A 22923-nucleotide genomic window follows, 5' to 3' on the forward strand; every position below is an offset into this window, starting at 1 on the left:
AAATTTTATCATTTTTAGCATCATACAAAACATTGACAATGTACATACAAAACATAATTGAATTTTAATTAAGATATAATTTAAATATAAATTATGCCTAAATTGTTTAGGAAAATCATTTTTTTTCCCTTTATTTCTTGGTTTTACAGCATTTTGCATGTATATGAAATATGGGGTTTATTTTTTATAGCAGTAATTGTGAGAAATGTATTCTATTATGTAGTGATTGTGGGAGCTTAAGGATAAAATGAACTCTCGACATTTATTCTAAAATTATATGAAGTTTAAGAAAGTGAATCTAATTTTAACAACCAAAATTATTTCAGTAAAATATAATTTATATGGATTCAATCTTACAGGGAGTATGTTATTTTTACTGATATTTCATGCTCACTTTTTTTTTAAAAAACTTTTAGTTATTGTTTATGCAATTATATTTATTTCACAAGATGTATTAAATGGTAGTAATTAAATCTATTTATTTACTATATTTTTCAGATTGTACTATTTGTAAACTGATTGACATTTCTTTAATAATTTCTTTATTGAAATCGATTTCTTTATGTATTAATTTATTATAAACGTTTCATTATACAGTAGTTTACATTATTCATATCATATAGCCTTTATTATTTATTTATTTAACAAGTACTTTTATTATCCAAGTTGTATATGAAAGTGTTAATTTAAACCTTTTAATCTGCATTTCACTTCATTTATATCTGCTCAGGAAAACAAATTGTTGCGAGCAGCAAAAATACTCAATTTTTAATTGGAGGATGGGGGGTGTCCATTAATCACGTGATCGATTTTTTCAAAATTAACTACTCCCCCACCAGACATCACGTGTATTTTTAGTTACGAGTACTACTTTATTTTTTTTTTTGGAAATGTTTGTTTAAAAAAAAATCAGGTAAAAAATATATACATGTGATATCTTACTAGACCCCTCCCTCCCCCCACATGATTAATAGACACCCCCTCCCCATAAAAACCTCACGTGATTAATGGACGCCCCCTTGTTTTGAAACGAATTCTTTAAGAGAGATTACTAGTAATCACTTTCACGTCGATGAGAGAAGTTTATACAAAACTTTTAGGAGTACTAAAATAATTTTAGGTTATTCTGTAAAAGAGAGAAGTAATGGATCAATTACGTGAAGGAAACCGTTAGAAAATTGCTGAAATTTTCATATGATTGTGTAAAGTTATTTTTACGTTGTAACTTAAATAGAATAATGAACATAAATAAAACATTGGACATGGATTATATGTAAGTACATTTTCTAAAATAAATAATTGTCGAATGATTATTATAAACGTCGCGGCCTGCATTTTAGGCTAGTTCCATGTTTTTAAGGGGTACACCTAGTGTGACAACCTAAAAAAAAGACCATTTATGGGAATTTTAAAAAAACTAGTGAGTCCATCCATTTAAAATTTTGAGAAGTGTTGTCTTCTATTGATAATGAATTTTATGCTAACTACCGCCTTGTCAATTATTCATACGAGGCCTCCGGGCCAGGGAAGCAACCAACAGGCTTAAGGGGTTACAAAACTGTAAATTTTTCGAAAAACCAAAAAAAAAAATTAGGCTTAAAATATACTTTGAACCTGTTAGAAAATGAGGAGAAATATTTCATACCTAATAGGTTCTTTTTTTACATGCTCATAGCATTTTTCCATGCGCGTCAGACTGCTCCGAAACGACACCGCTCAAATAGACAAATACATTAACAAACTAGCTGTAAGTGGAATTCTGTCTTAAGGCAATTAAGGCATCGTGCCTTAAGGCAAATTGCTGGAACTTCCCGTACCAAAAATTATTTTTTTAAAAACGATTAACATTTTTGAAAAAATTTTACTTCAAAAAAATTAGATTTTTGAGAAACTATAAATTTGACAAAAAATTACTTTTTTTTAAAAAAAAAATTTTTTTTTGAAAAATAATTTTTTTTTTTTTGAAAACAATTTTTTTTTGAAAAGAAAAATGTTTTCTTCATTTTGACATATTTTGGAAATTCTGAACTTTTTTTCAAAGCAATCGTACTGCTTGAACTGCATAGAGACGAAATGTCAAAGCTCGCAAGTGCCGCGCCGCCGTCTAACGCATAAGCATTGGTACGGAACCCATAGAAATGTAAAAAAAATATACTTATTGTTAAAATCTCTATAAAATATCTGATAATTGGATGTGCATATGTCTAATGATCATTTTTATCCGCCAAATGGCTAATTTTTTTACTTTTTCCTCCATATCTCCGAAACCGCTAGACCTGCCTTCATGAAAATTTCATTAATTCTTCATCTTGTCAATACAAATGAAATGTTTTTTGAATTATTCACATCGGACGCTCCGTTCTCTTAAAAACTGAGTTACCGTTTTCGGCACTTTTTGTCCCGTATCTCCGGAACGGCTAGACCTGCCTTCGCCAAAAACTAATCAGCACGTCTCCTTATCAATACGAATCGAATGTTTTTTGAATTATTTAAATCGGTTGATTCGTGTTCCCGAAATCGTCATACATACACACATACACACACACACACACACACACACACATACATCCATTTTTTCTAAGGTATGCCAAAATATTCAGAAACCTTTGAAACGTCGAGAAATGCAAAAATTTTCATTTTCGATTTTTTTGCGATTACTATAACTTGCCCTACGGGAAGTTAACTAGTTGGTATTGGTATTTAGCCTTGAGGCAAGTTACATGAACTTCCCGATATGTGTAATTAATCGACTTAATCCATGATAAATAAATTAATTTATGAGTGATTAGAAGTATTCTGAGTGAATTTATTACACATAATTGAGAACGAACGAACACGTTAATTCGAAGTATTTTCTAGAAGCAAATTTACGATTTTTATATTTTAATCAGTTTCCGTAGGACTTTAATGGTTTATTAATACCAAGTACTTTAACGTTATACTAAAGTAAATCGTCTAATTTAAATTTTAACAAACATCAAAAAAACTACTCATTTTCTCAAACTTTGATGAATTTTTAAAATTAAACTACTTGTCGTAAGGCCGTACTATTTCAGTAAGTTCTATAAGACCATGATATATATCGCCAAAAAAAGTTCCATAAAAATTGGCCCAAATTTTTTTTCAACTGTTAATTACAAGAAAACGGCTCGGTAGCTTTTCACCTAAAACTAATCAGTATCATTCTCAACTAATATCTTTCGAACAGTTTTTGATTTTTTAAAATCGATTCGGTAGCATTGGCTTAAATGTGGACGAAAAGTTTAACACTTCTTTCCAAATTACAAAGAAACGGCTCGTCAGATCGTCGCACAAAACTGACAAACGATAATCCTCATCGAGATACATCAAATGGCTTTTAAATTTTAGAAATCTGTTTAGGCGTTTCTGAGCAAACGTCAATGAAAATTCTAGTTTTGACAAACGTCAAAAAGACGATAGTAATTTTTGCAAATTTTGACGAATTTTTAAAATTAAACGACTTGCCGTAGGGCCGTAATATTTTAGTATGATCTATTGATCTATAATAGTATGGTATCTAACATTAAAAAAAATTCATAAAAATCGTCGAAAAAAATTTTTTTAAGAATTTATTACAAGAAAACCGCCCGGCTGATCTTCACCAAAAACTAAGGTCGATTCCCAACCAATATCGAACGGTTTTTGAATTTTCGAAATCGATTCAAAATTGCGGGCTAAAACGTGGACGAAATTTTTTTCACTTTTCTGCGATTTACAAAGAAACGGCTCGGCCGATCGTCGCACAAAACTGAGAAACGCTAGCCTTCATCGAGATACATGGCCTTTAAATTTTTGAATTCGGTCCAGCCGTTTTTGAGAAAACGTCGATTTACGGCAAAAAATCTGTTCACACACACACACACAAACACATACTTTTTCCAAAGTTGGTCTCATTCGATTCAGAATGGCTTGAACCGTCGAGAAAACATAAAATTAGCAAATCGAATTTTTTTGGTGAAAACATAAACTTCTTCGGGAAGTTAAAAACATTAAAAAGCAAAATGATCACATAATCACATATATCTTCTTAAATATACTAACATATGTTATTATAAAGCATTTATCTATTATATAAAAATAAGTCGGGTTTTCCTTCCTGACGATATAACTCCAAAACGCACGAACCGATTTCGACGATTTTGCATTCGTTGGAAAGGTCTCAGACTCCGTGAGGTTTATAGCAAAGAAAATTGAAGAAAGATTTCAACAGAAAAACGGAAAACACTTTCTTTTTTCACATACAGCGTCATCTCTGATACTTAGCATGCACTACAAACTAATATTTTTTGTTTGACTGATACTCATTTGTTTGATAGCTACTCATTGTTCTCTGTTCAGTTAATTTCATGTGACAAACCGACATTGTTTTCACTGTGAAATTGTGCAAAACAAGTAAAAAAAATATGTTATTTGTTTCCTGACATTTTAATTGGAAACCACCAAATCAATCACGTGTATTGTGCAAATTTTTATTCAATTTCAACAGCAGGCAATTTTTATCTTTATCTTTTAATCACCAAACGAAATGTTACATAAAATGAAACAATCTGGTGGTCAAACGGAGTTCGCCCGGTTTGCTAGTATTGTATAAATGGGCTCGCCCGTAGGTAAGCGGTTAAGAGCGACGGGACTTGTTTCAGAGGTCCCGGGTTCGATACCCACTTCGAGCAGCCTGTTGTCAGGCAACAGTAACAACGATTTTCACTTGAAAATATAAATAGCAATATGTTTCCAAGTGAAAATAGCCCTCACCCGGGATTGTTGCACCGTACTTGCCCTATTACAGAGATTGTAATAAAAATTTATCATACAGAGATGTGACAACTGTTTGGGTTGCCATCTGTAATAAAACAAACATAGTTTGTAAGATATTAATCACAACAGCTCATAGAACCCATAAGTTCTGATCGCTGTTCAAATAAAATTATAACTAGCTGTAAGTGGAATTCTGTCTTAAGGCAATTAGGGCATCGTGTCTTAAGGCAAATTGCTGGAACTTCCCGTACCAAAAATTATTTTTTTTAAAAACGAACTTGTTTGAATCTGAACTTGTTTTTCAAAGCAATCGCACTGCTTTAACTGCATAGAGACAAAATATAAAGCGCGTAAGCGCGGCGTCGCTGTCTAACGGGTAAACATTGATACGGAACCCATAGGAAAATAAACAAAATTTATACTTATTGTTAAAATCTCTATAAAATATCTGAAAATTTGATGTGCATATGTCTAATGATCATTTTTGACCGCCAAATAGCATTTTTTTTTACTTTTTTTGTTAGATCTCCGAAACCGCTAGACCTGCCTTTATGAAAATTTGATCAATTCTTTATCTTGTCAATACAAGTAAAATGTTTTTTGAATTATTAAAATCGGACGCTCCGTTCTCTTAAAAACTGAGTTACCGTTTCCGGAACTTTTTGCCCCGTATCTCCGAAACGGCTAGACCTGCCTTCGCCAAAAACTAATCAGCACGTCTCCTTATCAATACGAATCGAATGTTTTTTGAATTATTCAAATCGGTTGATCCGTGTTCCCGAAATCGTCGACGAAAATTTGTATCCGCACATACATACACACACGCACACACACACACACACACACACACAAACACACATACATCCATTTTTTCTAAGGTATGCCAAAATGTTCAGAAACCTCTGAAACGTAAAGATATATAAAAATTTTCATTTTCGATTTTTTTGCGATTGCTATAACTTACCCTACGGGAAGTTAAAAAAAAATATTGTATAAATAAACTGTGAAAGCATTTTTAACCAATAGATTATTAGTGCAGATTCAACACATATAAATATTACTACTGATATTTTATGAATGACAATAGTTTTGGAGATTTCAGAATTTCAAAAAACAATTTTTTTTTTGGATATCGAAAATAATTTGAATTTTAATTTTATTTCTAGCTAAAGTTCTAAAGTTCACTTATATACTTCAAATAAATAATAATAACTTAGAAATTCAGTTTATATAATTCTTAGAAATATGAGACAAATTTCTTCATTCTAACTCCTCTTTATTAAATGCAGTTCATTTACTTTTCATGTAAACTTATATAAACGAAATATATCGGTTAAGAATCATGTTACATGATCCTTCCGATATCTTTCGAGCGGTTTTTAAACTTTCAAAACCTGTTCAAGATCTTTGGACGCAAATTTTCGCACTTTTCTGCTCATTCTAACGAAATGCATCGTCTCGCAAACCACGTTAACGAATTAAAATCGATTTAAAAAAAGTGTAATACAAGTAATAATTTTTTTAAAGCACATTTGTAAACTATATAATGCAAACATTATTCTTTTCTTTATAACATTATAATAATAATAATAATTCACATTGAGATAAAAGGTGAACAAGTGTTTTGCTCGATTCACCTTTTTAGGTATTACATGTGCAATGGAGAACAAGAATACAAGTTCTCATAGATAGGTTAATTAATAATAGTTATCGGACGGGCTATGCCCGGAAGTTAATTATATTACTTCCTTTACTTATATAGTTATTAATTTCGACTATTTTGCGCGGGGAGAGTTTCACGATAGCACCCACGATGACATCTGTGGCCGAAGATGTCACGTTGAAAAATTTGAAAAATTCACCTTCGCTTTGTAAATAGAATATAGTCACGTTTCATTAATATTTTGATGCAGATTTCGTACAATACTCATTGTAAATTTGACAATGTCTAAGTATATTTTTTGAGAAATTGAATCAAATTACGAACATCGTATAGTAGATAAAATGTATAAAAACTAGGTGTATGTGTAATTATGGCTTAAGGCAAGTTGCATAAGCTTGCCGATTTGTGTAAATAATTAACTGAACAGAAACTCAAAGTTAGCTTAGATACAAAGGAAAAAAAAGTTTATATTATGAAGTTTTATAAATATGCTTTAAAAATATATATTACATTATTACATTAAAATATATTTTATTTATTAAACTTTTTTTTTATTCGTTTGTCCAGTTTTACAAGACGAACAGTCAAATCGTTTCTTTAGAATTAGCAGAAATCTGCGAAGTCGTCTATATTTTAGCCAAAAATGCGGAACAAATTTTAACTAGTGGTGTATGGCATCGTGCCTTAAGGCAAATTGCTGGTACTTCCTGTACCGTAACGAAATGTTCGAGGAATATTAAATGCTTTCAAATAGATTATTATAAATACTCTAACGTTGCCTAATATTTATAAGAGTTATATAAACTGAATTATTGCAAAGTTGGAATTATTTGTTTAAAGTATATTACAACTTTAATCATAATTAAAATTAAAATCTGAATTATTTTATATACAATAATATATAATACAAAAAAAAATGAAAAAAAAAATTGAAAAAAAAAATATACAAACATTGATCTGGTATTTTGTCAAAAATATTCATCAGCAGAGTTGGAATAGCTATTTATTTAACTTATATCTTATATAATTGCTTTTCTTAACTTATTTAAATTTTTCATTTACTATTTTTTATTGTTGTCGCTTTTGCCAGGGTAAAAATTCAGTTGGTCCATTTTACCCACTCCCGCATAAGCTTTTATAGAGATTATTCAAAAAACTTTTGAATCTGAATTACAACAATTATAAAACAATTAAAAAACGTATACTTAAAAATAATATGATAATGATAAAGGCCTAGTAAACTTAACAACAGTGCTCACAACCAAAAAAACTAACCACATTGCCATTTTTCTCCTGTCAGCAACGTCGTAAGAATCAAGGCGATGAGTGGTTATAAATCTTTTTCCTCCTACTTTCCAGTATTGGTGTTAAAAAGTTCTTATCTTTACTTGTTTTTGAGATTTTGTTGGTGGTCCTTTTTACCCGCGGGCCTTTAAGCCCTGCTCTACCTTATATATAACAAATCTATGATAAATCTAAACATGCATTTAGTAAGAGTAAATTGTTGTTTCGTAGATTTTCTATTCATAATTATTAATGAGATTTAATAATAATATTAAATTTTTCACAATAATGAGACACTACATATTTTGCAATTATGTGTCTACATAGTAATAATGTGTATAACAGACTACATTTATTCGTTCATTCATGAATGTGACGCTCAATAGGAAGTTCCGTATTAACAGAAATTGTAACTGATGATTATAAACCCTCCCTACTGTCCAACGACACAACCCTTGCGGATAATAATTTAAGGACTGCGCGCTTATTAAAATTCAGAAAACTGGTTTTCTTTAATTCGTGCGACCGGACAGGGTCACTATTAAAATAACTGACAATGGCACTTCGAAAAAGGCAAAACTCATCGTCTTGTAAATGTCTCTTAGTGCTACCTGAATTTGCATCTATAAATTGTCCAATTCGTTCTCACGACCTTATCGGACTGGTCGGTCTAGTTTCGACCCTTTCAAGAATTCGCTTGACTTTTTTTTACTGGTCCATAAGGTCGAAACAGGTTTTCACTGACCCTTTATAAGCCCAACGTTTTCATATAATGTAATTATAAAAAATGCGGATCTGCATTACTTGTGTGCGTATTGGAATGATATGTAAATTATTTAGTTTTTCTTGAAAAATAATTATGACATTTCTATATTCTTATTAATTTCCTGAAGAAAAAGTTTGTTGCTGGTCCGACTTGCTAATTTTATGTTTTCTTTACATTCCAAATCAGTTTGAATCCTTCAAGACTCAAATTGAAAAAAAGATTTTTGTTTGTATGTGAGCCGACTTTTGATCCTTCATTGCCTTTTCCTCTAAAACGACTGAATCGATTTAAAAAACTTAAAACTAAAATAAGATGTAGTGTTCATTAGTTTTGCGCCACGAGCGGCAGAGCCGTTTCTTTACAATTAACATAAAAGTGCTAAACTTACAAAAAAAAATCCTGATCCTAAAATCCAATTTTCAATATGTAAGAACTGTTCGACAGATATCAGTTGGTAATCGCGCTGATTAATTTTTGGTAAATATTATATAAAAAATATTTTGGGACCATAACAAAACTTTTTAATATTGATAAAGCATTTAAACAAAGTACAAGTAATTTAATTATAAAAGTTCATTAAATATAAAAAATTATTCACAAATTAATATATTGATTTTTTATTGACTAAGTCGATTATTTATTCATATCGGCAACTTGCCTCAAGACTTATATATAGTTTGTATAATACTTTATCAAATAATTAAAATTAACTAAATTCTACAAAGTTCGAAACCAAAGCCCAAAAAACATTTTTCAAATAAATAAAAGGAAATAGGATTTAGCCAATTCTTCTAATCAAAATAAGCGAAATGGTTCTTGATTCTATGAAAACAATATTATTCATATAAATACTAAAAATATAAATAAATATATCAAATTTTTTTTCTGCAAAAATGCATTCAGTTCTATCTAAGAATAAATTTAGTAAAGATACAGATACAACGACTTCTAAAAATGATTCTTTCTTTTTTAGACACTATAGTTTAGCAAAAATATATTTTAAACATAATATATATGAAATAATGCTAAAATATTTACGATTTTAATGATTTGATGTTATCTATCAATTTTTAAAATAATAATTGCTTATACATTTTTTAATGGATTATTAACTTCCCGTAGGGCAACTTATAGTAATCGCAAAAAAATCGAAAATGAAAATTTTTGCATTTCTCGACGTTTCAAAGGTTTCTGAACATTTTGGCATACCTTAGAAAAAATGAATGTATGTGTGTGTGTGTGTGTGTGTGTGTGTGTGCGTGTGTGTATGTATGTGCGGATACAAATTTTCGTCGACGATTTCGGGAACACGGATCAACCGATTTGAATAATTTAAAAAACATTCGATTCGTATTGATAAGGAGACGTGCTGATTAGTTTTTGGCGAAGGCAGGTCTAGCCGTTCCGAAGATACGGGGCAAAAAGTGCCAAAAACGATACGTCCGTTTTTAAGAGAACGGAGCGTCCGATTTGAATAATTCAAAAAACATTTTACTTGTATTGACAAGATGTAGAATTGATCGAATTTTCATGAAGGCAGGTCTAGCGGTTTCGGAGATCTAATGAAAAAAGTAAAAAAAAATGCCATTCGGCGGTTAAAAATGATCATTAGACATATGCACATCAAATTATCAGATATTTTATAGAGATTTTAACAATAAGTATAATTTTTTTTCACATTTCTATGGGTTCCGTACCAATGCTTATGCGTTAGACGGCGGCGCGGCACTTGCAAGCTTTGACATATCGTCTCTATGCAGTTCAAGCAGTGCGATTGCTTTGAAAAAAAGTTCAGAATTTCCAAAATATGTCAAAATGAAGAAAACATTTTTTTTTTCAAAAAATTTTATTTCAAAAAAAAATTTTTTTTTCTCAAAAAAAATTTTTTTTTCAAATAAAATTTTTTTTTTACAAAAAAGTAATTTTTTGTCAAATTTATAGTTTCTCAAAAATTTATTTTTTTCGAAGTAAATTTTTTTCAAAAATGTTAATCGTTTTTGAAAAAATAATAATTTTTGGTACTGGAAGTTCCAGCAATTTGCCTTAAGGCACGATGCCCTAATTGCCTTAAGACAGAATTCCACTTACAGCTAGTTTCATTTTATCTTACATTTCACACCCGGTCCGGGTGACCCGGAGCAATGATTTGGATGGATTCACTGATTTCCATGATAAACATTTTTTTTATTAAAATTGTGTATACGTTTATTAAATATCATTATTTAAAAATACCTGTCATATTCGAAAAAATAGTTCATCTTCTAAATTTGTATATTAATATATTTGCGTTTTGAAACAAGATGAAACTAACGGTGTATGGCATCGTGCCTTAAGGCAAATTGCAAGAACGCCCCGTACCGCAATAAAATATTCGAAGAATATTAAATGTTTTGAAATATATTATTATAAGATAAAAATATAAGAAAAAATATAAGAGCTTACAAATTGGACGATGGCGTTTATATAAGTTTACATGACAAGTAAATGAACTGCATTTAATGAAGGGGAGTTAGAATGAAGAAACTTGTCTCATATTTCTAAGAATTATATATTTTCTAAGTTATTATTATTTATTTCAAGTATATAACTGAACTTTAGAACTTTAGCTAAAAATAAAATTAAAATTCGAATTATTTTCGATATTCAGAAAATTTTTTTTTCGTAAATTAAAAAAAAAAAAATTTATGAAATTGTGAAATACAAAAATTATTTTTTTCCTCAAAAACAATCATTTCGTCAACATAAGCAAAAATTGGCATTTTTTTAAATAAAAATAAAAGATATCACTCAAATCGGATGCTTGGTTCTTTCAAAATTTGCTATTTTTTGCACATTTAGCTCCGTATCTCCGAAACGGCTAGACCTGTCTTTGCCAAAAACTAATCACCGCTTTTCTCGTCATTATGAATTGATTTTTTTTTAATCATTCATATCTGTTGATTCGTGCGCCCAAAATCGGGGACGAAAAATTGTATTCATACATATATCATATATGATATATGATATATGTATAAACAGAAACATGTTTTTTTTTCTAAGGTATGCCAAATTGTTTAGAAACCATCAAAGACATGCAAACATTTTCAATTTCAATTTTTGGGCTATAACTATGTAACTTGCCCTAAGTTAAAAACTCGATTAGTTTTATAGATTTACTACATGAAATGTGATGTGGCCGTAAAAGCTTCCATAATTTATAATATAGCCCTTCTTATAGGTTTTATTATCAGCAGTTTGAAAACACATGTATAATTGCCATCGTCTTCGAAAAGTACCTATATATAAAGTTTTAAAATCTTTCTTAAAGCGTTGCGCTTAAAAAACGAAAACTGAGATTTTAATGACGTTTTTATTATTAAATAAATTATATTCAGAAACTTAAATAACATTAAATACCTTTCGATAACAAAAGTAAAACGCGATGTTGGAATTATTTAATATTTTGTAGAATCGTTGTTTGGCTTTAGAGTTTTTATCAATTTCTGCTTAAGGGGTTACACAACTGTAGCAGCCAAATAAAACATATTTTTGCCATTTGGGCCAGCGGTGGCGATATCGGTTAGAGCGTGGGCTAGCAGCAACTAATCCCAGCTTTGATGTCAAATTTCCACTTGAGGTTATAGATCACAATATAATTCCAAGTGGAAATCGTCCTTCGTGGACATAGCTGCAACATCCAATCATAAGTTAATTATTAGACGTAAGAGCTAATATCAAAAATATCCCACACATAAGAGAATGGTTAATCGATGGATTGACATTTGTTTTCGGGCGGAAGGAAAAGCAATATAATCATGATATTAAATATAGTTGTTTATTGTACTTTAAAGTAACAAAATAAAATATAATAGTAAAAAAAAATTTAAAACGGCGGTACCACAGGCATTTCGGCGTTCCGCGTCAAATCCGCGGCACGCAAAATAACTACAACAAATTTAATTTTTTTCATTCGAATTTTTTATAGTATATTTAAAATAACATTTTAAAGTGTTTGTCAGTTTATTTTTTTACTATTAATCTGATATTCCAGCAACATGCAGATGCCTTTTTATATTATAATTTCTTTCTTATTTTTTCCCTTGATTTTATAAGAGCATCCTAATTTTGGCGGATTCGTCAAAGACCGTTCGGTATGTTTATAATCGATTACGAGACAAAAGCCGTTTATGATCGATTACAAGACAAAAATTACATGTTGAGATACCAATATTAATCTCCAAAATTATTGTCATTCATAAAATATCAAAAGTCAATTTTTATATTTGTTGAATCTGCACTAATAATCTATTGGTTAAAAATGTTTGCACAGTTTATTTATACAATATAAATGCTTTATAATAACATATGTTAATATATTTAAGAAGATATATGTGATTATGTTATCAATTTGCTTTATAATGTTTTTAACTTCCCGTAGGGTAAGTTATAGTAATCGCAAAAAATTGAAAATCACAATTTTTATATATCTTTACGTTTCAGAGGTTTGTGAATATTTTGGCATACCTTAGAAAAAATGGATGTATGTGTGTATGTGGGTGTGTATATGTGTGCGTGTATGTGTGTGATATATATATCGGGATACAAATTTTCGTCGACGATTTCGGGAACACGGATGAAGCGATTTGAATAATAATAATTTGAATAATAAAAACATTCGATTCGTATTGATAAGGAGACGTGCTGATTAGTTTTTGGCGGAGGCAGGTCTAGCCGTTCCGAAGATATGGGGCAAAAAGTGCCAAAAACGGTAACTCAGTTTTTAAGAGAACGGAGCGTCGGATTCTAATAATTTAAAAAACATTTTACTTGTATTGACAAGGTGAAGAACCGATCAAAGTTTCATAAAGGCAGGTCTAGCGGTTTCGGAGATCTAATAAAAAAAGTAAAAAAAATGCCATTTGGCGGTCAAAAATGATCATTAGACATATGCACATCAAATTATCAGATATTTTATAAAGATCTTAACAATAAGTTCACATAATATAATAATTTTGGTTCACATTCCTATGGGTTCCGTACCAATGTTTACGCGTTAGACGTCGACGCGGCGCTTACGCGGTTTGATATTTCGTCTTTATGCAGTTAAAGCAGTACGATTGCTTTGAAAAAAAGTTTAGATCTTTCAAAATATGTCAAAATAAAGAAAACATTTTTTTCAAAAAAAAAAAAAATAAAAAAAAAATTTTTTTTAATTTTTTTTTTCAAAAAAAACTAATTTTTTGTCTAATTGTTTGTCAAAAATCTTATTTTTTTGAAGTAAATTTTTTTCAAAAATGTTAATAGTTTTAAAAAAAAAAAATTTTGGTACGGGAAGTTCCAGCAATTTGCCTTAAGGCACGATGCCTTAATTGCCTTAAGACAGAATTCCACTTACAGCTAGTTCAGATTTTTCAACGTGACAACTTCGGCCACAGATGTCTTCGTGGGTGCTATCGTGAAACTCTCCCCGCGCAATATAGTCGAAATTAATAACTATATAAGTAAAGGAAGTAATATAATTAACTTCCGGGCATAGCCCGTCCGATAACTATTATTAATTAACCTATCTATGAGAACTTGTATTCTTGTTCTCCATTGCACATGTAATACCTAAAAAGGTGAATCAAGCAAAACACTTGTTCACCTTTTATCTCAACGTGAATTATAATGTTATAAAGAAAAGAATAATGTTTGCATTATATAGTTTACAAATGTGCTTTAAAAAATTTTAATTCGTTTTTAATTCGTTAACGTGTTTTTCGAGACGATGCATTTCGTTAGAATGAGCAGAAAAGTGCGAAAATTTGCGTCCAAAGATCTTGTACAGGTTTTGAAAGTTTAAAAACCGTTCGAAAGATATCGGTTAAGGATAATGTAACATGAACCATTTAATCGAACATATTAAAGTAATATAGACATATGAAGTGGTTGATTTATAAAAAATCATTAAAGCTTTGAAATATATCAACTTGATATAAGTAGTCGCATTGATTAGTTTTTAGTGAAACTTGATATTTGAAATAAACAGTCGAGAATTTTATGTCCTTAAAGCACAATGCCACTTACACCTAGTTACAATATTTTTAATGTAGCATTTTCATTTATTCAAAGTATAAAAACTAAAAAAATATTCCTTTTTCTCGCTTTACAACTATTATAGTTGTTATCAAATATATTAGAAGAACTTGCATAGATTTTTTCAATAAAATATTTATAAAGTACATTTATATAACTTATTGTTTGCGTCTTTTGAATTTTCAATTGCAGTCACATATATGTAACCTCTGGCAGAAGGATTTAAATACATGGAAACCATAATATAAAGTCAATTTTTCACCAGGTACGTCCTGCATCGTGTGGACGGTCTTGGACTCATGGTACGGAACTTTCAGTTGTTGAGCCCGAAGGGCATTTCCGATATCTTCCGATTCCGATTTGGGTCGAGGTAAATTGAACAATTCAAATGGAAGGGGTGGGGTCGCTACCCCTTTGTGTGGACATTTAAATGATCATCCCGTACTAAAATTCGATGGTGGGGTAACCGCTAACGAATTTTTAAAAATTCAAGAATGGACATTTAACATTTAAATGCCCTTAACCAGTTGATACTGTTTTGTCATTCCGTAACATTGTGCAGTTGAATTTCTCAGATATTTAGAGAAATAATTAGTTTTAGTTTGAATCTTTGAAAATATTTAGTTTTTTTAGTTGTTTTGTGTGTATAATTCCAAATGACAGGTATACTATATTGTTGATTTTTAATTTAAATGTACTATAAAACATGTGTTTAATCGAAATATAATGTGTTGATTGTGAATTAAGAGCACAAAAAACAGAATGTGTTAATTGAAGTTAAATACGCTGATTTAGTAATATATATATATATATATATATATATATAAATATATATATATATTATTTTATATATATGAGTAATTAATAATATATGTTCTTACTCGGTGAATATAACTACAAAGTATAACATAAAAATAATATACTAAATAATAAAAATTTATAAAATAATCAGTAAAAAATTGTTTATTATATATTTATAATATTTATATAACATTTATTATATTTACATAAAATTTATTTTTCATTGATTATTATAATATATTATTATATATTTTTTATTATTTTAAATATTTATTATATATTTTGTAGTTGTGTCCAGTGAAGAAAAGTTAAATTGGGATTTTTAAAGCCTAAAATATCATTATTTCATGGAAGACACTTTTAATTGAAGACGTTACAAGTTAAACTTATTATTTTTTTCGAAAATTTGGCTGTAGTTTCAACACAATTTATTTAATTATTTAAAATTATGATATATCAATTATATTGAATATAAATATCCAGATCGTACAGTTTCAAAATTGAATAAAATGTTTTTTATTACCAAATTTATTCATAAGAATATGTATTATCAAGCTATTTGCTCGAAATACTTAGTTCGAGGTCTCTAAGGATACCAATTTTTAAAGCTTGGTGTGAAAAATATGTTCAAGTATATATTCCGATTCAAATCAAATTAAAATTCAAACACTTATTCATACACTTATCACTTCTAACAATCCCTAAAAATGTTACATTCAAAATTTGTATGGAAAAACCTCCCCATTTTGGAAGCTCATAAGAAACTTTCACTATTTAAAAGACCGTAGAATATTTTTTTTCTTTATTTTTTATAGACAATCTAAATACAAATTTCTATGAGCTTATGTGATCCATTAAATATGTCATTTAGAGGTCTCCTCCACTGAAGAGATTCCTCTGTAGATAATCTATGTTAATAATAAATCAATGTTAACAAAATAAGGCCGTAGAATTTTATGCACAAATTCCGCATTCTCTAATTATTCCTAATGAAACTATTAATTTTTTATTGGTGATTAGAAGGAAGAAAATAGAAATAAATAATGTTAAATTTAATTTCAAGTATTTAAAATTATAATTTTGTTTTAAGAATTGAAGAGTTTGAATATTATTTTCAATTAATTTTTTGTTAATAAATAAGCTTAAACAAGTGTTATGATAAGACAAAAAATTGTTAAATAAATTATCAAAAAATAAGTTATGAATATTGTAATTTTATTCTTTATTGTTATAAAATTGCTTGTTTGCCTTCAACATACGTATTATTTATTTTGTGCACGTAGAGGCAAAAAGCTAAAAATTATAAAAAGAAGAAAAAAGTTATACTTTTCAGTTGTACATTACACATTATTGAACATCTACGTTTTAACACAAGTTTTCAACTAGAGTTTTGTAGTTTATAAGATACTATACTATTATTGGTTCATTATCCTTTATTATATAACGAAAAGAGTTTTTAATCCAACTAGAATCCGATATTCAGAGCTTATAATCCAACTAGAATGTAATTCTAGTTGGATATATTTTTGATAAGAATAGGTAAACTTCAGAATATATTTCTAATAACAATCTTATTCTAAGCAAGATATTTTTTGTCTCTTGAAACATTTAAATGTTTAAATTAATTTAATTTACTTATTTTATTGACTTTTATTAGTAATACTTATGTATTTATTTCTCTTTGTATAAATCATCAAATTCAATTATTTCATAATCAAGTTTGAGAAAAATAAGTGAAAGAAAGATAATTGTAGACGTTGAATCATTCATAAAAAGAAGATTTAATTTGAAAACTGAAGGCACACCACGTGATCGTCACGTAATTAAGATATAGCATTATCAAACAAAATGAAACCGGGTGTAAGTGGCATTTAGCTTTAAGGCAGAGTTGCATGAACTTTGCGATAAGTGTATATATTTGAATTAATTGATAAGAATTTAGGTTTAGCTACTTAGATAATAATTTTAGATGTTTTTTTAGAAAATAAAGTTTTCGTTTGTACTAAAATCTAATCATATAAAAAGTCGAATTATCTGTATTGATTATAGTGCACAAGCACGGGCGCGTAAGTCTTAAAATACCGGTCCATTATCCGAACTTTAATTTATTTTTGTAATTCTTTTTTTTATTATTCTTTATTGTATTTACAACTGCTCAGTTAAGGACATTTAGAAAATTTGGCGATTTTACAATTGCCAGCCGTGAAGGGACATTGTATACTATAATGACATGTTGAAAAAACAACTCAATAAGTTGTTGTATTTTTGTAATTTAACCACTTTTCTTAAGACTAAAAAAATGTAGGATGTTTGTTTAGAGCTTAGTATCATTAAAAACGCATACATTTTTTTATATTTAATTACGAAGAAACGGTTCGGACAATCTTTACCGGAAACTACATAATTATAATACAACCAAAGAAATTGCGGCTAAAACGTGGAATTAAAAGTTTTCAATTGTAAAGAAACAGTAACGCGAGTACTAATCAAGTTTTATCGAATGGGTTTTTAATTTTTGAGATCAGTGCAGCCGTTTTTGAGAAAACGTCGACGAAAGGTAAAAAATTGCATCATCTACACTCACACATACTTTTTCCAATTTTGGTCTCGATGCAGAATATCTTGAAACGCCAAAAGAAGAGTAAATTATAGAATTCGAAAAAAAAAATCGAAAGTGAAGTTTTGCATATCTTTACGTTTCAATGGTTTCTGAACATTTTGGCATACTTTAGAAAAATGTGTGTTTGTGTGTGTGTGTGCGGATACAAATTTTCGTCGGCGATTTCGGGAACACGGTTTAACCGATTTTAATTATTCAAAAAACATTCGACTGCTGTTGATAAGGAAACATGCTGATTAGTTTTTAGCAAAGGCAGGTCTAGCCGTTTCGAAGATACGGGGCAAAAAGTGCTACAAACGGTAACTCAGTTTTTAAGAGAACGGAGCGTCCGATTTGAATAATTCAAAAAATATTTCACTTGTATTGACAAGATGAACAACTGATTAAATTTTCGGAAAGGCGGGTCTAACGTTTTCGAAGATCTAGTAAAATAACTAAAAAAAAGCCATTTGGAGGTCACAAATAATCATTAGACAGAGACACAGCAAATTATCAGATATTTTATGAAGATTTTAATAATACGTATAAATTTTATTTACATTTACATGGGTTTACATGGGTTCTGTAACATCGTTTGTCCGTTATACGGCGACGGGGCGCTTACGCGCTTCGATAATTCGTCTCTATGCACTTAAAGCAATACGATTGCTTCAGAAATTCAAAAAAAGTTCAGAATTTCCAAAATATTTCAAAATAAAGAAAACATTTTTTTCAGTAAGTCTTTTTTTTAAAAATAAAGTAAATTTTTGTCAAAAATTAAAATTTCTCAAAAATCTTTTATCTTTTTTAGATAAAAATAATTTTTGGTACAGGAAGTACCAGCAATTTGCCTTAAGGCACGATGCCATGCACCACTAGTTTATCTTTTGAAATGGAATGCAGTTGTCTGACAAGTGACGACATTAGATGACATATGCTACGTGAAAAATGCTTTGATTAATAAAAAGACGATTGATATGCTCGGAAATGTCAAGAGTCGATATTTGATTGTGACAAACTATGTACTTTTAGACTAGATATTGTAAATATCAGACGACATATCTGATAACCTCATCAGTATAACCTAATCTTATCATATTGATAATTCCAATATGATTTAAAACACATTTGTTTAACCTAAAAGTGATGAATAGAATATGTGTTTATTAGAATCGAATTGGTAACGTGAAGGTGAAGAATACGCGAATGTATCACTGCCGATCGCTTACTTACTTTAAATCGTGTTTTTTGTTTTTGTTTCTGTTTATTGTTAATTTTGTCATATTAAAAATAAACACAATGACTTAATTACTTTCATGTTAACATTTCTCGCTATAAAATATTATACAGAATCTTTAGAGAATATCGAATGATGAGAATTGCAAAACATTTAATAACGTTATTAATAAGTGTTTATAATGTTTAATTAATTATTGGAGAAACGTGAGAACGTTTATTACAATGCTAATGTGGAAAATCAAGGCATGTGAAAATATATTTATGGTTTATACATTCATTAGATAATAGATAATATTTACAAAACATTATTTTTTATATTCTTAATGCTCAATACAAATATATTTGCATAATGTTTCAGCAATACTTTACATTGTCTAATAAAACTTATTTTTCAATACATCTATCTAAAATGTTTTTATGAGTATACATACTACACAGTAACTATCCTTATTTGTAGTGTACAGCAGATTTATATACAAATTCTTTTTTCAGTGAAAATGCCAACATTCCTTACACCAAATCGACATGGCTATTCTGTTAGATTTTCACCATTCTCACCTGACCGAATTGCTGTTGCAACGAGTCAATACTATGGATTAGCCGGTGGAGGTACATTATTTTTATTAGAACTGACTCCAGATGGGGGCATCATTGAGATTCAAAGCCTCCAGTGGGGAGATGGATTGTTTGATGTGGTGTGGTCAGAGATAGATTCCAATACAGTGATAACAGCTTCAGGTGATGGTGGACTACAACTATGGAATATTACAAACGTTCCAACAATGCCTCATAGTGTTTACAAGGAACATAAAAAAGAAGTTTATTCAGTAGATTGGAGCAGAACAAGACAGGAACAGCATATGCTCAGTGCTTCATGGGACTGCACCGTTAAACTTGTAAGCATTACTTAGAAAACTTATTATAAATATAGTCAATGCTAATTGAGATTTTAATTTTCTATTATTTTTATAAAATTGATTGTTTTCTTAGTGGGACCCTAACAGATTAACATCATTAAGTACATACTTAGGCCACTCACAACTGGTGTATAATGCAATGTTTTCACGGCATATACCTAATACATTTGCATCTGTTAGCGGAGATGGATTTTTAAAATTATGGAATACATTGAATTCGCAGAGACCTGATGCAAGCATCAAGGCTCACGATGCTGAGGTAAATCCATTGAACTCTCCTATATTTTATTTTGTATATTCATAAATTATATTATCAAATGTTTTATCTAAATGAACACTTCTAATTTATTTTACATTCTTTTCTTTTGCTTATTCATTATAGTACTTTATGAAATGTTTTATTTCAAGCCTCAGTCATTAATATTTATTTGGAAATGTTTTAGTTGTGCATTGTAAATTGTTATGTATCACAAAAATTATAATGCAAGAATATTTACATATTTTATGGTCTATTAATTGTGATAAACTTGGTAAACTTTAAACGAAAATGGAACTTGAATTATGCAATACTTTTAAGATATTTTTATTTTTTTAGTGTAAATATAAATATTCATTAATCTTGAATTAATATCAAATAAATTAAGTAAATTATATATCATTTTCATTAAGGTTTTATCTTGTGATTGGTGCAAGTACGAGCAAAATGTTTTAGCTACTGCTGGATCAGATGGCTTAATAAAAGGATGGGATATTCGTAACATGACTATGCCTATTTTTGAACTTAAAGGTTGTGAATATGCTGTTCGAAGGATACAGTTTTCACCACATAGCATGAGCATTTTGGCTTCAGTATCATATGATTTTACAACAAGGTATTTATTTATTTCTACTAATTACAGAATAATTAATAAAGTGCCAAAATATAATTTATAGAGGATACTTGAGAAGGATGCTTGTGTTTTCAAAAATATAGATATAATGATTTTAGCATAATATTTTATATTCATTTTTAATGTTTGTGTATATATATATATATATATATATATATATATATATATATATATATATGTTAAAGTAGTTAATTTTGATGTTGAGAAATATGAGTAAGTTCTTCAAGGGCATACATCAAATAAAAGGCAAAGATTTAGAAGTTAATCTTTAATTTTTCCAAACGTTTCGACATAGTATTTTATGTCATCATCAGTGGATATAAATATGGTCTTACATCAGTAGCTAGCGCAAGGAACACAATTTTGCACTATTATATATACATTAACTTGTTTTTTTTATATTAATTTGTTGAACAGAGTATAGCAAAATATTTGTGAAATATATAATATTTGAAATTATGTGAAATTATATATTTCACAAATATTTTGCTATACTCTGTTCAACAAATTAATATAAAAAAAACAAGTTAATGTATATATGATAGTGCAAAATTGTGTTCCTTGCGCTAGCTACTGATGTAAGACCATATTTATATCCACTGATGATGACATAAAATACTATGTCGAAACGTTTGGAAAAATTAAAGATTAACTTCTAAATCTTTGCCTTTTATTTGATGTATGCCCTTGAAGAACTTACTCATATATATATATATATATATATATATATATATATATATATATATATATATATATAGTACATTGATTCTTATTATGATTTAAATGAATATTGTTAATTTGAATAATAACTGTATACTTTCTTAGATAATACTCTTAAGATGGTACTTATTATTTATGCAGATTATTAGACTGCTTAGATTATGTAAGCTGTAATATATGAAAAATTTTGCTTCTGCTGCATTGTCCTAAATATATATGCTATGCTAGATCACATAAATCTACTTTAATATATACACAAACAATCTAAAATTTTGCTTCCAAGCATTCAATCATAGATAAAAGAAGAGTATTTAATTATAGAGTAGATGCATTCAATTATAAATGATAAGGTTTAGTAAAGTGGATTTAATAAGTTATTTTATTTATAATGTAGGATATGGGACTTTAAACAATCAGCGGACGCTATAGAAGTTATTAAACATCACTCAGAATTCACATATGGCTTAGATTGGAATATTAATAAAAAGAGTCAGCTTGCTGATTGTGGTTGGGACTCATTGGTACATATATTCACGCCAAGATGTCTACAGACATGAAATTTCTGTGCTACCTTGTAAGAATTATTGAATTTTACCCGAGGGAGAAAAAAATGTGATATGCAAATTACAATAAAACAATTGGATATGTTTATAGCTTTGTACTCAAAACGTGGCTTTAATATTTTATATTTATTTCATGGTATGATCTATCAATATGTGGTATTTGCTTATTTGATATAAAAACATTTACCAATAAAATATTTAAATAAACAGTATGTGGTTTTATTTATTGTATTTTTATTATTGAACACAAACAAAATGTGTATACATATTATATAATTATGTTACAAACTTTGTTCAAAAATCGCTTTTGAAAATATGTTTTTATTTGATATTAATTTCAATTCAACTATTTTTTTCAACGCTTCCTAGTTCTAGGTTACAGATAAAACATAATATGATCAACAACACTTAGATTGCCCATTTTCCTCGTAAAGATTTACCACAAATATATTTCTATTTGATATTCATTTATAATATCAACAACGAAAAAGTAATAAAACGTTAATCAAATGTTGTATGAAATGCATTATCATACTGCATAAATAAATAATTATATGCAATAAATAAATAAATTGCATTAAAAGACTACATACATAATAACAAGGGCATTTTTATATTGTCTAGGATACTGCCCCATACTGCATATCAAAT

The 22923-nt window shown here is 28.8% G+C and overlaps 1 protein-coding gene across 2 annotated transcripts; it reads left to right on the forward strand.

The window, feature by feature from the left end:
* The first annotated feature begins 1095 nt into the window (after window positions 1–1095).
* Window positions 1096–22377, forward strand: LOC113377374 (peroxisomal targeting signal 2 receptor). Of its 2 annotated transcripts, none has more exons than XM_026617673.1 (5): window positions 1096–1273; window positions 19675–20078; window positions 20173–20358; window positions 20769–20971; window positions 22104–22377. In XM_026617673.1, exons 2-5 carry the CDS (start codon window positions 19680–19682, stop codon window positions 22264–22266), a joined length of 951 nt encoding a protein of 316 aa, XP_026473458.1. In that variant the 5' UTR covers window positions 1096–1273; window positions 19675–19679; the 3' UTR covers window positions 22267–22377. The 2 variants fall into 2 exon arrangements, with proteins under 2 accessions (XP_026473458.1, XP_026473457.1); XM_026617672.1 differs by lacking the exon at window positions 1096–1273 and adding an exon at window positions 19176–19425.
* The last annotated feature ends 546 nt before the right edge of the window (window positions 22378–22923 follow it).

The sequence above is a fragment of the Ctenocephalides felis genome, unplaced genomic scaffold (assembly GCF_003426905.1).
Source record: "Ctenocephalides felis isolate EL2017-DRISC unplaced genomic scaffold, ASM342690v1 CF-g0.4_SCAFFOLD_01886, whole genome shotgun sequence".
Classification (NCBI taxonomy): Eukaryota; Metazoa; Arthropoda; class Insecta; order Siphonaptera; family Pulicidae; genus Ctenocephalides; species Ctenocephalides felis.

Excerpts from the sequence above, each read along its gene's own strand:
- LOC113377374 (XM_026617673.1), top strand. The coding sequence starts at position 19,680 with ATGCCAACATTCCTTACACCAAATCGACATGGCTATTCTGTTAGATTT. Across the intron at positions 20,079-20,172 it reads GGGACTGCACCGTTAAACTT|TGGGACCCTAACAGATTAAC; the intron begins GTAAGCATTACT and ends TTGTTTTCTTAG. Across the intron at positions 20,359-20,768 it reads TCAAGGCTCACGATGCTGAG|GTTTTATCTTGTGATTGGTG; the intron begins GTAAATCCATTG and ends ATTTTCATTAAG.